The sequence below is a fragment of the Eptatretus burgeri genome, chromosome 23, assembly GCF_056783735.1.
Source record: "Eptatretus burgeri isolate ZD-2024b chromosome 23, Ebu_testis_v1, whole genome shotgun sequence".
Classification (NCBI taxonomy): Eukaryota; Metazoa; Chordata; class Myxini; order Myxiniformes; family Myxinidae; genus Eptatretus; species Eptatretus burgeri.
Window position 1 is genome coordinate 55597 of NC_140983.1, and position 16101 is coordinate 71697.

At 45.3% G+C, this 16101-nt stretch overlaps 2 protein-coding genes across 2 annotated transcripts; one reads left to right on the forward strand and one right to left on the reverse strand.

Annotated features, from left to right (window-relative positions):
• The first annotated feature begins 685 nt into the window (after nt 1–685).
• Nucleotides 686–1549, forward strand: LOC147007877 (protein FAM200A-like). The gene has a single exon (XM_085866223.1). The coding sequence runs from the start codon at nt 686–688 to the stop codon at nt 1547–1549; it is 864 nt and encodes a 287-aa protein (XP_085722349.1).
• Nucleotides 1550–5121: 3572 nt separating this feature from the next.
• On the reverse strand, nt 5122–14743 carry LOC147007878 (uncharacterized). The gene is made up of 3 exons (XM_085866094.1): nt 14547–14743; nt 14154–14291; nt 5122–6882 (listed from the first exon to the last, which is right to left on the reverse strand). The coding sequence occupies exons 1-3, from the start codon at nt 14632–14634 to the stop codon at nt 5915–5917; spliced, it is 1194 nt and encodes a 397-aa protein (XP_085722220.1). The 5' UTR covers nt 14635–14743; the 3' UTR covers nt 5122–5914.
• Nucleotides 14744–16101: the final 1358 nt, after the last annotated feature.

Consider the following 16101-nt stretch of genomic DNA (forward strand, 5'->3'; position numbering starts at 1 on the left):
TTTCTACCTACTCTTGCCGTTCAGGACTTTGCACCCGCCCAAAACGGTTAACTGCAGGCCAATCATTTCGCCAGCTCGCCTTTCCAATTACTCGCTCTCTCTGCAACCGAAGTAATTTCGTGAGGTGACGAACTCAGTCCGGTCACTTCACATTGGCTGACCGACAAGTCGAGACGCTGTTTTGTATGATCTGCCTTGCTCGCTGGACTGCGCAGCGCAGTTTTCTGCTCCACATTGCGTTGCGTGTTTTGTGTCAGTTAGCCTTGACACTGACTCCACTGACTGATCTAGTCGCCTCTTTCGTTTTGCAGGATGGCAAAGCGTTCCTACAATCAAGCATTTTTGGATGTGGGCTTCACTTCTATCAGTGATCGTGGTTCTGTGAAGCCACAATGAGTGTTGTGCTTCGAAGTGCTGTCCAACGAATCGCTGAAGGAAAACAAACTGAAGAGGCATCTGGCGACGAAGCACGCGGAGCACGTCAACAAGGATCGTGAGTTTTTCGAGCGCCGAGAAGCGGCTCTGAAGCAGAGCCGGTTTTAGCCGGTGATGAATGCAGCGCTTTTGGCCGCCAAGCAAGCGACGCTGGAGCAGGCAGGAGCAGGCATCCTTCCTCGTCGCGCAGCGCATCGCAAGGAAGATGAAGCCGCACACGATCGGCGAACAGCTCGTCAAGCCCGCAGCCATGGACATGGCCAGACTCGTCTGCCGCGACGACGCGCCCAAGAAAATGCAGTCCATCTCGCTGTCCGACAACACGATTCGCAGCCGCATCGTCGACCTTTCGCTGGATATAGAGCTGCAGATATTCCTCAACGAGAAGAACCATCACCATGGCATCCGGTTCCACGAGAAGCCCTGGATGCTCAAAGTCTGCGACCTTAACGACGTCTTCGCCTCAGTGAACGAACTGAACACATCCATGCAAGGCAGGGATCAAAACATCATCACGCTCTCCGAGAAACTGTCGACCTTCAAGGAAAAGCTGCTGCTCTGGAAGGGGAAACTGGAGCGCGGAAGAACAGCGGTGTTTCCGTCATTGAACGAGTACTTGGAGGAGTGGGAGGACGACGATATTGCAGCGCTCGATGCGATCAAGCCCATCCTGGTGAACCATTTGGAGAACCTGATCACCGAGTTCGATCGCTACATCCCGGACAGAGATCTGGCGTCCCAGCACTGGATCAGGAGTCTGTTCCAGGCTAAAGTTGACGACCTGTCTGAGGATGCCCATGGACTGCAGGAAGAGTTCATCAAGCTGCATCACGACGAGTTCCATCGACAACTCTCCGACAAAGCGTCACTTGGAGAGTTCTGGACTGCGGTCAAGAAAGAAAAGCCCATAATCGGCGCTGAAGTCATGAATGTTCTGCTCCCGTTTGCGACCACGTATCTGTGTGAGCAAGGCTTTTCGGCGCTGACGGTCATCAAAACCAATGCGCGAAATCGCCTCGACCCCGGCCACGACATGCGCATTGCGCTCAGCAAGATCGAGCCCCGCATCGAAGACATCATGCAGACGAAGCTGCAATTACACCTCTCACACTAATATAGTATGTATTAGCGCTGGTTGTCTGATTTTATTCTGATATTGTTGCGAATTCGCGCCCGCCGGCGTTCGAACGGCCACGTAACTCGAATCGCGGCACGTCGCCCACTGGACGGACAATTCTGTCGTGACCATCTCGGACTAACGCCGGGAACTAGTCACGGCTGGGCCTTTCGGACTCACCACGATCGTGCCAATCGGCCCCCCGCGTGGGATAGGGTTGTTCGCCAAATTCGACCGACCTAAGTACCCACACGGAGGGTAGACCGGGCGATCGCACCTCGCCGCAGGTCGACTCCGGACACGGGCCACTTAAGCGACCCGTTCCGTACTATCGAGATAACCGGCGGTGTTATCGTCGACCTCGACGGTTCCGATTAATTATCGGGCGTATTAAGCCCACTACCAACCCTTTACGTGAAGCAAGATGGAGATTCAATTAAAGAAAAGACGAAGCGAAACGGGAAAACAGTTCAACATGAGGCACATTTATTCCGCGGCACACGGAAAGCACACATATACAATTACAATTATGCACCAAAAGCAGATGTTACAAAAGAAACACAACAATGCAGATCTACTACCGACTACGCAAGCACACGGCAACACTTACACAGTTTTACTTTACAGACGGCGCCGACAACACATTTACTCAAAAGCAAAAGAAAAGGGCCACCCTCAAAGACAAGGGGGCAGACCTGGGCCTGTGGGCTGCGAGACCGGGTGGATCCTACCCGTGTCTTGTGATGAGCCGCAAATGTGGCGGCGGTGCCCCGACTCCGCGCTCCTTCGCGGGTTTCGTTGGCACTGCTTGGAGTGGGGTGGGAACGGGGCCCCCTTTTCGCACTATCTCAGCGCGGGGGGGAAAAGGGGGGAATTGTTGATGCTCTGGGGATGGTGGATAGCTGGCTTGCTTGGGTCCTGCGACGAGCGACTCCACTGCGACCTCGTCGCCGACCGCCGTCTTCCTTGCCTCGGACCCGAACCCTTCGGTCTCCCTCCCCAATTCTCCTCAGCCGACTGCAGCAAATCACCTCGACCGCGCTCCAGGCTCCAGGCTTCCCCTCTCTGCAGCTCCCCAACAGACTCCGAACCCCGACAGATTGCCACTCTCCAGACCCGACTTGACTCACGGCTCCACAGACCGCTCCTCTCCAGACCCGACTTGACTGCCTCGACCTTCCTGACTCCAACTCACTGCCTCCAACCTTCTCTCCAACTCAAAACTGACTAAATTCGCCCCGCGCTCGGCACTTTATAGTCTGGCAGGAGAACCCATATGCAAATTTCTGGATCAGAACGAGCTCGGGGGTGGAGCCACGCTCGCCCATTGGACGGAGAAAAAGGGGCGTGAGTCTCCCCTGATCCTCGAATTTGCATATATCGATTCTAATCCGACGCGCCTGTAGGCGGGGCCAAACCGCCCCGCGCTTGCTGATTGGACGGATCAGAAGTGGGCGTGTATCATTCCTGATCCGACTTCTCCTCGGAAAGGCCGCTATTTGCACCCGCGGCTCGGCGCGCGTCCCGCACGAGGCCCGGACAGCCTGACGCTCGGTGCCCACAAGCGGTGCGGGAATGGCCGCAGAAGGAGAGGCGAAGGTGGTGGAGGGTTTAAAGTGATGTCCATGGCCATGGTGACGTTTGGAATGGTGATGATACGATGTTTGCGGGAGCGAGTTGTGAAGGTAAAGGTCGTGGCTGTTGGCGTTGTTGTTGTTGTGAAGCGGCATTGTGGTTGGTGGTTGTTGTGTGATGACGGTTGAGACGTGGTTGTTTCAAAATAAAGATAGAACAGAAAAACGGCTATCTTAAAGGGTCGCAGCCCGAATGAATCACATTTACTCCCTCCAAACAACGGGTTTGGGGCTCACCACACATGCACCCACAGAGACATCTCACCTACGGGACCCGAATGGTGGTTTGCGAATTTCCTCAACCGCAACAATATTATGTTTCGTGGAAAAAGACGCTGATTGAAGCTTGGGTCGCGAGATTTTCACCACACCTGGATTTGGGTCACGCTCAAAAAAGTTTGGTAAACACTGCGGTGGAGTGATCCGGTTCGGACAAGGCGTACTGAGGGTGTGGTTTCCCGGTGGTTAAACCGCATGGTTAATTAGGTAACCTGATTCTAGACGGGAGGACCCGAGGTCACACGATTGAGTTATTAGCGTCCACGGTGGGTTCAGCGACCCGCCGCGTCACGGAATTATCCGTGAGCGACGACCTCCAATTCCAGGGAGTCTGGTGGGAATCGACGTAGCTTCCCCCACCAAGTGGTCTTCTCATCCGACCCCGCAACAATATAAAACCTTCTTCTCCAGAATGGCTGGACAGATCAAGAGAAAACTTCACCAAAATGTTCCCCAAGCATGTGTGCACCAGGTTAAGGAATAATTCATGTCACATGGTTTAGCAGCCATATTGGATTTAAAGAATATTAAATAATGTTTTCTCTGGAAGCGCTGAATGTCGACATAAAACTTCATGGGGAATACACGTTTTAAATTCTAGTAGTGATGGGGAATACATGTTTTAAATTCTAGTCGTGATGGGGAATACATATTTTAAATTCTAGTAGTGATGGGGAATACATGTTTTAAATTCTAGTGGTGATGGGGAATACATGTTTTAAATTCTAGTCGTGATGAGGAATACATGTTTTAAATTCTAGTCGTGATGGGGAATACATGTTTTAAATTCTAGTAGTGACGGGGAATACATGTTTTAAATTCTAGTCGTGATGGGGAATACATGTTTTAATTTCTAGTAGTGATGGGGAATACATGTTTTAAATTCAAGTAGTGATGGGGAATACATGTTTTAAATTTCAACTTGATTGGATGTATGGTCCAGCAGCCAGAATTATTAATTTTTTTGATATGGGGTTTTTTATTTTATGTTAATCAGCCTCACTTGGCTGTTCCTGAACGGGTTTGAGGGTGGAGGAGTAACAGCTGAAATGCGAATCATATCCAGATTTCTACTGATGACTTCATCTTTTATTTTTGCTTGTGTGAGTTCCTTATGATTACTCCAATGCAGGACTGTATCTATTTGGTCTTCCATTTGATTTGAATTTATTTTCATCCCATTCTCAATTTAATTTAATAATTAACAAAAAAGCACTTCATGGGTCAGGGTCAGGGGTCCGATCAAAGTGGGGTTGCATCAAAGCGGGACTTCCTGGAACCCGGTCAACACTGTCAGCAGTTATAAAGTGGCAGTTCTAATTATGTCTCTTCTTCATTATGTAACACACCAGCACACAAACGTCACACAAAATACACCACATAAAAGTTCACCAACACCAAACAAGACAAGTTCTGGCGAGGGTCTGCAATCTCTGATTGCTCTTTTTCTTGTTTATCAATGTTTTTTTATATAAATAAACACAGCCCCCTGTATTCACGAGGTTCCTTCAGTTTTTCCCTCGATGTGAGAGCATTTTCTCCTTCGCAACTGCAGTATGTTGCTGAAACTCATCTCCAAGGATGCACCTGTGTGCGAGTAGTGTAACTTGGTAAAATAAATAATGGGAAAGTTATCAAAGATGAGGGCTGAAACGATTGGGAAAAACAAACAATTTAATGATTCACACCTGTACACCTGATCATAAGGACGTGCAAAGAATAAACCCTGACAGGTGATGTGAAGAACTCCCGACAAGAGGAAGAACAAACACAGATATGGGATTTAAGATATCCCAAAGTTTGAGAAACAAAATAGGATTCCAGTTCAAGTTTAAAATCTATACGTATAAAAGGTATAAAAGGTGTGTATGTTTATGTATGTGTAAAAAAGATGTATAACGTGATTGTGTGTTGGTATGATTGTGTGTGTTTGAGTGTATTTGTGTGATTGTTTGAGTGTATTCATGTGGTTGTGTGTGTGTGTATCCACCTCCATTTTGGGAAAGGGTCATGCTTGTTCGAGCAAGTTGTGAAGTTTTCTTGTTCTCAGAGTTTTGTTCCGATGGTTATTTTCAGGATCGTCACTGAACCCCAGACAGTCTCTAACTCTAGTTATTTTGTGGTAATATTCATTCCCAGGGATATTTTGGAAGATCTAACAGAGGTTCTTCATCATCACTCCAGTTGCCACAGGTATCACTGACACAATGTGAACACTCTTCAACTTCCAGGTTATTTTGACTTCATTTTCCAGATCCCGGTATTTGGTCATTTCCCTGACAACACGGGATTCACACCTCTGTTGTATCTTAGTGTGTATTTTTTGATGACGAGATAAAGTTGATGATTGCGAAAACGCCTAATCACAAACAGAACACTTGTAGGGTTTATTCCCGGAATGTATTCGTTCATGGTTATGTGAACTTGATGATTTATTAAACGCCTTGTTTCAAACAGAACACTTGAAGGGTTTATCACCGGAATGTATTCGTTCATGGTTATGTAAACTTGATGATTGATTAAACGCCTTGTTACAAACAGAACACGTGTAGGGTTTACACCCCGTATGTATTCGTTCATGGTTATGTAAAGTTGATGAAGAAAAAAATGTTTTGTTGCAAACAGAACACTTGTGGGGTTTAAACCCAGAATGTGTATTTTGATGATAATTTAAACCTGATGACGAATAAAAGGCCTTCGAGCACATAGAACACTTGTATGGTTTATCCCCGGAATGTATTCGTTCATGGTTATGTAAACTTGATGATTGATTAAACGCCTTGTTACACACAGAACACTTGTAGGGTTTAAACCCAGAATGTGTATTTTGATGATAATTTAAACCTGATGACGAATAAAAGGCCTTCGAGCACACAGGACACTTGTAGGGTTTATCCCCGGAATGTATTAGTTCATGTTTATATAAATTTGATGATTGATGAAACGCCTTGTTACACACAGAACACTTGAAGGGTTTACACCCCGCATGTATTTTTTGATGACGATATAAATTTGATGAAGAACAAAAAGCCTTCCTGCATTGTGAACACTTGTAGGATTTCTCACCGGTGTGCAACGTTTGATGTGTCAACAGATATGAACAAGAAGCAAATCCCTTCTGACACACAGTGCACCTGTATGACGTCTCACCTGCGCATATTTCAACACATCCTTTTAAACATGATGAGGAGGTGAAGTCTTTGTTGGAAACAGCAAAATTGTTTGTCTTCTCACTTCTTTGGCTCTCCTGTTGCAAGACTTTGATAAACCTGTCGCAGTTGTTGTTGTTGTTTGTAGACACACCCCGAAACTTGTCAACATCCTGACAGAAAGTCTCTGTCAGGTGATGATCGAAAGAAACTTCTCTGTCTAATGACGAGGAACAGTTGATACTTGAAGACTTTTCAATTTTTTTCTCTGCAAATTAACAATGGAGCAAAAACATCAATAAATCACTTTTAAAAGTTGAACAGCACTCCGAGAGCACATAGTCTCACCTTGCACATTCATCATGAACAAAATTACCATTATTAACTCAACACTTACCATAATTAACATAATTAACATAATTAACAACACCCACTATTATGGCGCACGACTATCATGGCCCACATCCATGCACCCTATTATATCACATTGTTTCTTAGAATGGGTTATGAACGTCAAAAATGTAATTATTCACTCACGTCTGGTCAAAGGTCAGATAAAGGAAGTTTCAGATTTTTCAGAGAAGGATTTCAATTAAACCAATCATGGCTGGAATTACACTACACTGATGATATCATCATTATCACACTATATACCCCATGGGGAGTTGATAACATGTGCAAAGTTTCAATTATTTTCGTTGAGTGGTTTCAGAAAATGATATTCCATTTTTCCCTTTAATTCAATATGGCTGCCATACCATGTCACACATGACGACAATGTTAACAATAAAAACATTCTCCATCGGGAGTTCCTCCGATGCTTAAAATTTTGCATCGATCGGACAAGCGGAAACAGAGAAATCAATTTTAAAAGTGAAAATATGAAGGCGTGGACACATAGACAGACAGACACAAACGCAAACAGACACATTGATCACATTGGACAAATACATCAGTTCAGGAAAGGAAAGACAAACCCAAAACTGAAAAAGAGAATTCAAAATGTAAAAAAACAAACACAAAATTGGAGACAAAGACCTCGAGAGCTTGGGTGTTGAAAACAAACTCAATCTGGAAATGATAGCTGGAAAGATAAAGATAATAAATAACAAGTCTGAAGACGACGATGGTTTACGAGCGGTATTTGACGATGTAGATTGCTTCAGAAGTCAAGGATGAGACAATGTGATAATTTTTGACCAAGTGATAAAAATGATCAACATGATGTGGTACGAGTGACGGGTTATTCGCGGCAAAATGCAGAAAACCCGGTTTCGTTCAACAACTTTCAATATTTTACTTTTGCATAACCTTCAATGGTCACAAAACAATGTTGTGGACATTAAAATAAGGAAACAGGATACGTGCTATAGCTTAATGGAGTTAGTTCGTTGAAGAAGGTCGAAAACCTGGTTCTATTCCCACAACTTTGAAAATTTGACCTTTGTGAACTTTAAAGGTCAAAGGTCAAGGATTATGACCTTTGATGCAAAACTTCCTCTTGAACATTCCAGGAACAATATAACGTTATATAGGCTATATGGCATTTCGCACTCCTCGGATTATCCATACTTTGATGAAATTGGCGTAAAAACAAACTTGAAGGGGGCGCCACGGGCAAGGTGTTCGAGACAGAGCAAAATGGTTTCAAGACTTTCGGTGGGGAATGATCTCAAGATTATGCAAAAAAATATTGTCATCCTCGCTCTCAAAGTTTGGGCGGTCGTATGATTTTTATGTCAAAATTCGCAATTTTTTAAGTTCGTGACCTTGTGACCTTGACCTTGGGAGAAAAATGAAATATCGAGCTCTGTGGGGCTATGCAGGTGCCATTGGGCTAACCAAATTCCGAAACCCCTGCCAATTCGACAAACCCCTTGGAGAAGATGGATTTTTATGACAAAATTCGCAATTTTCTAAGTTCGTGACCTTGTGACCTTGACCTTGGGACGAAAATGAAAAATCGACCTCCGTGGGGCTATGCAGGTGCCATTCGGCTGACCAAATACCGAAACCACTGCCAGATTCAACAAACCCCCTCGGAGAAGATGCAAATTGAAATTGGCTACCCGCTAATAACACGTTTTTTGGGCGTGGCTCCGCCCATAATGGGCGCACCACGCCCATTCTCACGAAACACAACTGGATCATGATATGTACCTCCCACCAAAATTTTATCAGGATCGGATCAAAACCCACGGAGCTATGCTCGGGACAGACAGACAGACAGACAAGCCGGTAGGTGGACATGGGTTTCCGGCCGTTGCTACGCAACGGAGGGGTCCATTGCAACGGTTCTTTCTCACACATAACTTGGACATACCGTGAACCTTCCATACCAGTTTCATGTATATCTGACTCATCGTCTCTGAGATATAATGAACTTCGTTTTTTATTGTTTTCGACCAGGGTTCATTCAAAGTCTATCTTCTCCGACAGTTTTCATAGGATCCGGCTGGAAATTTTTGACAATATGGCTGAATGTACTACCCACAGTCGCTCGTGGCCAGATTTTTGATTTTCGAAAAAATAAATTTTTTATGATTTTTCAAAAATTTCAAAACGTTTCAAAGTCCCGTTGCGAGGCAACGGATGGGTTCATAGCAACGGTTCTCATTTGCACACAACTTGGTCATGGTATGAACCTACCAACCAAGTTTCATTGAAATCGAAAAATTTCAAAAAATTCAAAGTCCCGTTGCTTGGCAACAGATGGGTCCATAGCAACGGCTCTCATTTGCACACAACTTGGTCATGGTATGAACCTACCAACCAAGTTTCATTGAAATAGCCATTGTATTAACGGAGCACTGGACCGAACAGAGAGACAAACATATCGACGGAAAAAGTGATAATAAGGGGAGAAGAAATTTCAAAAATATTTTTTTTTCGACTGGATCGACGACCCAACAGACAAACAAGCCGGTAGGCGGACATGGGTAGTCGCCTACCCAATAGAACCTGATGCGATGGGCCCGTTCGATGGGGAATGACCTGAGGATTAAGCACAAGAAAATTCATGATTCTCGCTTCAAGGGTTAATGCTGCAGATTGTTTTTTCGTTAAAATTCCCCCACATTTAGAGGTTTTTCGGCCGTTGCTAGGCAACGGAGGGGTCCATAGCAACAATTCTTTCTCACACATCACTAGGACATACCATGAACCTACCATGCCAGTTTCATGGAAATCTGACTCATAGTCTCTGAGAAAAAATGAACTTCGTTTTTTAATTGTTTTTGACCAGGGTTCATTCAAACTCAACCTTCTACGACAGTTTTAATAGGATCCGGCTGATGGCTGATTTTAATAGGATAATTTGACAATATGGCTGAATGTACTGCCCACAGTCGCTCTTGGCACGATTTTTGATTTTCGAAAAAATAATTTTTTATGATTTTTCAAAAATTTAAAAGTCCCGTTGCTAGGCAACGGTGATGCCCAGAGCAACGGTTCTCATTTGCACACAACCAGGTCATGGTATAAACCTACCAACCAAGTTTCATCGATATCGCCATTGTATTAACTGAAATCACCATTTTAAATACTGACAAGGGAGAACAAATCTCAAAATATATATATATATATATATATATATATATATATATATATATATATATATATATACATATATATATATATATATATATATATATATATATATATTTCGACTCGATCGACTTCTCAATATGGACGGAAATACTGCTAATAAGGAGAGAACAAATTTCAAAAAAAAATTTTTGAATTTTTTTTTTTCGACGAGATCGACTCCCCAACACAGACAAGCCGTTCGGCGACATGGCTGCTCGCTCTCGATGAAAAGCTGGCCGACGCGACTAGCCGATATTCATGTACATGCTATCAATCAATTTAGCACAATAAATATGATTATCACAGCCCTCTTCCTTTGCGCCCAGAAACCCGCCTTGTGAAATTCCAGGCATGTTTCCAAAGAGACTCTAACAAATGGCAGCCCTGGTAATTCCATTTATCTATTCGCTAAAGATTTTATTTTTGTAGATGATGCTGCAAGACATTCTCCTTGGGCACAAAAAAGCAGGTCCCTCGGAGGTCCAGTTTCGGAGGTATTGATTTTTTTGTGCGATAAAGTATTTTAGCTGTTGCTAAGCAACGGATGGTGTGCATAGCAACCATTCATTTTTGTGTACATGCGAGGCACATTGTTCACATGTCACACAAGTTTCATCAAATTCACACTCTTTCTCTTAGAGATATATGCAATTAACCGTTTCTGAAATGTTCGACATGTACTCGCCCAAAACCGATCTCCTCCGACAAATATTTTTTGTTAGGGCTGCAAATTGGCATGAAGGGAGCGAGATAGAATGCGCACAGAACTCTAGGCTTCGATTTTTCGATTTTTTTTATTCTTTTCGATTTTTGACCACTCTAAAGGGCCGTTGCTCTGCCGTTGCTTGGGCCCGGGGTCCCATTTTCGAAAGCACACGATTCCCAGAAATATTGGTCCTACCCACCAAATTACATTGGAATCGGTTGAGTGGTTTAGTCCCTTGGCTTGACCAAAGTTTCGCGGACAGACAGACAGATGGAAATGTCCAGAATAAGGCTGCTCTAACAGCAGCCAACAGACAAGCCGGTCGGCGACGAGGGATCCGCGAGGATCGAAGCATTGGATACGATGCTTTTCATTCTGACCGATCCACCGACGAAGATTCATTGGCAAGACGTATTGGTTCACATACAATTGTTCCTCTGTCTGGCAAGATTTTTCCTATTGCGTATTTTGCCAACTCGCACTCCTCATAAAAAATGACGGTAAATGGACACCCTATTTTTGAAGGACTACCATTTCGAAAAAAAAAAACCTAAATCAAAAATCGGCTCGAGTAAAATTTTCTAAATATCTCGAACTGTTTGATTCCGAAGTCTCGTTTCTCCACATTCAAAACTGTAGGACAAGTATTGAAAATAGTGAACGCGGTTTTTCGGCCGCTGCATAGCAACGGGTGGTTGCGTCACAACGAAAATCAAACGCGCACACTCCCAGCCCATATGGCACCTGTGCGCCAAGGTTCATCGAAATCGGTTTGCTGGTTTGTGCTGTGGAACCTCGCGTTGCAGACACGCACACACAAACACACACACACACACACACACACACACACACACACACACACACACACACACGGAAAACCCGACAATAAGGGTACTCTCGCGACTAACCAACAGACGGAAAACCCGACAATAAGGGTACTCTCGCGACTAACCAACAGACGGAAAACCCGAAAATAAGGGTACTCTGGCGACCACCGAACAGACGGAAAACCCGACAATAAGGGTATTCTCGCGACCACCGAACAGACGGAAAACCCGACAATAAGGGATATCTAGCGAATCCAACAGACGGAAAACCCGGCAATAAGGGTATTCTCGCGACCACCGAACAGACGGAAAACCCGAAAATAAAGGTACTCTAACGAATGCAACAGACGGAAAACCCGACAAAAAGGGTACTCCAGCGAATCCAACAGACAAACATATCGACGGCAATACTGATAATAATAAGGGTCGAAAAAAAAAAAAATCAAAAAAAATTGTTTTTGACATTTGTTTTTTCGACAAGATCGACGACCCAACAAACAAACCGGACGATTACAATATCCTGCTCCCTCCCTCCGGGAGGCGGAATAATAATTGACCTTTAAGTATTCCACCAGTACAAGTACCCGTTGCTTCCCTGACGGTTTAATCAAATGGCAGCACGTTGTCCTTTCAAACATTCTGCTCCATTCACTCCATCATTTTCCCAGGGTCATCTTCCCTCTGCTTGGAAGTCAACTGACATCATCTTCATGAACCATCCTTGCTGCTTCCATCTCCATCTGGCGTGAGCAAAAATCACCTCCACTTCGCTGAAAAGTTCATTGTTGTTTACTTTGGTTTGAACCTCCGCTTGAAATGAGTGAAATGAAACATTCCCCTTCCCTCGTACTGCCTTCTGCTCCAATCAAGCTGCCTTCCCCCCCTCACGATGCCCCTCCCCCTCATGCTGCTTTCCTATCCCCTTGTGCCGCCTTCCCCTCCCTCAACAGCAATGTATTACCAGATCACGGCAGGATAGCCAAGAGGTACGCATGATCGCTCTCAGCTGTCTCGCCTGGGTTTGAATCCCGACCCAGCTATAAACTGTCATCCCGGTGTTTCACAGGCAGGGTGATTCATAAATGTGTGTGTTGTGTCCCACATGGGTGTTAAACTCGGCGTCACATCTGCCTGGATCCCCTCCTCTCCCCTCCTCCTCTCCCTTCTCCCTCTCCAGCCCCTATCCCTCTCTATCCCACCCCTATCCATCTCTCTCTTTCTCTCTCTCTCTCTCTCTCTCTCTCTCTCTCTCTCTCTCTCTCTCTCTCTCTCTCTCTCTCTCTCTCTCTCTCTCTCTTTCTCTCTCTCTCTCTCTCTCTCTCTCATCCCTATCCCTCTCCCTTACCACTTTTGGTCTCTCTCCTCACCCTCTCTCGACTCACCCTATCCGTGTCTCTCCCACCACTCTTCCTCCTCTGTCCTTTTATTCCCTCTTTCTCCCTCTTCCCCTCTCACCTCCATCCCCTCTCATCTCCCTCCTCTCCTCCATCCTTCCCATCCCTCCTTTCCCTCGTCAACTCCTTCCTCTCCCGACCTCCTCTCCCTCTTCCCTTGAATATTCCCATCAGCGAAGCGACAGGAAGTATTTGCTGGTAAACAAGTAAAAAACACGAATTAAGCTTTATATTTTACATTTCACACTTTCCTCAATTAAAAGAGGTAATGATAGGCTATAAATTATTTAATTAGTTCGGTGCTCATGAGAGTTCAAGTCCCTGACCCTCAGTGATGGGTAATGTTGTTAAAAGTGTCCTTTATGATCGATCCATGAAGACCACACTCTGTACAGAGGGAGCATCAGTGCTGCGACAGCAGTCACCTGGGTTATTGGACACATTCTGGACAGGTGACCACTCTAACACAGGATACTCAAACGGCTCAATCATCCCAGCAAGCTGGTATCACTTTGCCAACCTCAGAAGGATGACAAGCTGAGTCAACCCCACCTGGCATTAATTCAACAGCCAAGTGGGATTTGAACTCAGGACCAAGTCAACCAAGCCCACCACCTTAACGATGAAACAAACACCAGGTATACCTTTATGATATTTTACCTTAACAGATAAACAGAGTCGCTACAAACACACCTTTCCCGTGACAATGGTTTCATAACAGTTCTTACAGCGGGTCAAAGGTCAACGTCACAGCTTCAGGTCAAAATTTCGGGAAAAATGATTTTGGGTCAAACCTCGACCTTGAACTTGTGACTTCCATCCATCGAGCAGAATTAATTAGTTTCCTCGTAAACTCTCACCAACTCTACAAACAGCCTCCTGGTTTAGTGGTAACTCAGTTCACCCTTCACATCTTTAAATATAATATTGAACATAATTTGGCCTTAAATAAGGTTGGTACAGGACGAGCTATAAACTCCCAACCTGGTGATGCACAGGGAAGGTGTTGCATCAGTGAGCATACCTTCCTCTGAAAGCAAAGGGAAGTCTCTTGTCTTCTCATCCAGTGATTCCTCGAGGACGTTAAATATGCCACTGCAGTCCTCAAGAACAGGCCATTGTGTGCCGGTGCAGAGGCCCATCATCACAAGTAAATCTTCATCTGATTTGTTGTAAACGAGATTAAAGAGGAATCGAATGATGAATGAAGTGATGATGTATATAATGATGTCATACATCACATGTTCAAGTCAAGAGGGAGGGTAACGTGTCATGGATGGGATTTCCATTCTCAATTCAATTACGGTTCCGCTCCAGACATCGTGACATTCACTCAATCAATGAGTTCCTGTGTTAGTACACAGCATGGATCAGCACGGGAAACACAAGTTCTCGGTACGGAGTGAACGTCACGTACCGGGTCTGGACCCCCTTGTCCTCGGGTGAACCGACCATGGACCCGCGGTTTTCCGGAGAACCTCCCGGACCGACCACGTATCCTCCATCGGAGCCGCTCGTGGATCCCGGGGTGTTCTCTCTGAGATCTCAGGTCATGTTGGACCGCACGTCGTGTCGTGTGAAGGACGGTACGCTGTGGTAACCGAGTGAAGAGCGCGAGCTGTTTGGGGAAAATGCGAACCGCGAGATCGCGGTGTCTGATTGGTTCCCGCCACATCACGTGTCCATGATTTAAAATAAGTTCAAACATTGAACGTTTCGTTTTAACGGATTGTTTGTGTTTTAGATTGTGTTGTGAAAGTGAAAAACGAGTCCGAGTTCGTCGATGATTATTCCCTCGATACGAATCAACGTTCTTTATTTTCTGTTTTTGTATTTATCGACAATCTTCCCTCCATAACGGAGTTATTTTTGGGTCATTCTCACGTAACTGACAGAATCAGGAGGTGGTAACATTTAAAATTCTTTGAACAAGATTAAAATTTTCAGGTCCGAATGTGGCATTTGGGACCAGGTGTATTTGATGAAAGCTTTTTAGGAAACGAATTTACGAAACCTTTTTGTCGGGTGCACGAGACTATTGACCGGCTGGGAGCGTGGCTGAGGAAATATGCGCAATTAGTGGAGGGCACGCCTGGCACCGAAGTAGTCGGCCAGAGTCGGCCAAGGGACGAAGCGACCGAGTTAGTGTAATGGGCACGGGTACCCACGGGAAAGGGACCCAGAGCGCCAAAATGCCATGTGAGCATCGACACGGAAATGCCAGGAAGGGCATTCCCCACATTCATAAGGAGTAGGTAGGCTCGCAGACAGCCTCAGCGACCCGGGGGTGCCGAAGATCGAGTTCGGCAGGTGGGTAGACCTGCCAGTGGAGCCACGCTGCCCAGCCACGAAATTGTATACGAAATTGGACATCCATGTCCTTGTTGTATAAAGGCCAGTTCAAATGGACTGTGAGACGGCGTGTGGCCTGCCGTGAAAGGGTGAGTTGCCTCCAGCAACCAGGAACAGGAAAAATAAATAAAACCAACAAACAAAGGACCATTGAGGGCCCTGAAGACGCCTGATCATCGATTCCTGCTGCTGCACTCATCCCCGCATGTTGCCTTTATTGTTCTCTCCGAAAGTCACAGGTCCTGGGCCATGGGTAATGTCAATATGAGAACTGTATATCGTTCTAATCCACATGTTTGTTTGTTTATTTCCGGCAATGTAGCTCAGTTGTCCGAATGAGTCTGTTAGTTTCGTTATGCAACGCACGAGGTTATTTATTTTTGGGACATGTATTCAAAATGTCGCACTGGGGATCCAGAGGTAAGCTGTACTGGGGGAACCTACACCTGCATGCCACACGAACGTTAACGGCTCAGGTCGAGTCTGGCAAAACGGAGGGGGTAGTGTTGCGGTTCTCGGAACCGCATGCATGCAACAGATAGATGTCCCGAAACAGTTGTGCCATTAATATACGTGTCGATAGACCCCTTCCTTTTGTTTCGTGGGAAGACAAGGGAGTG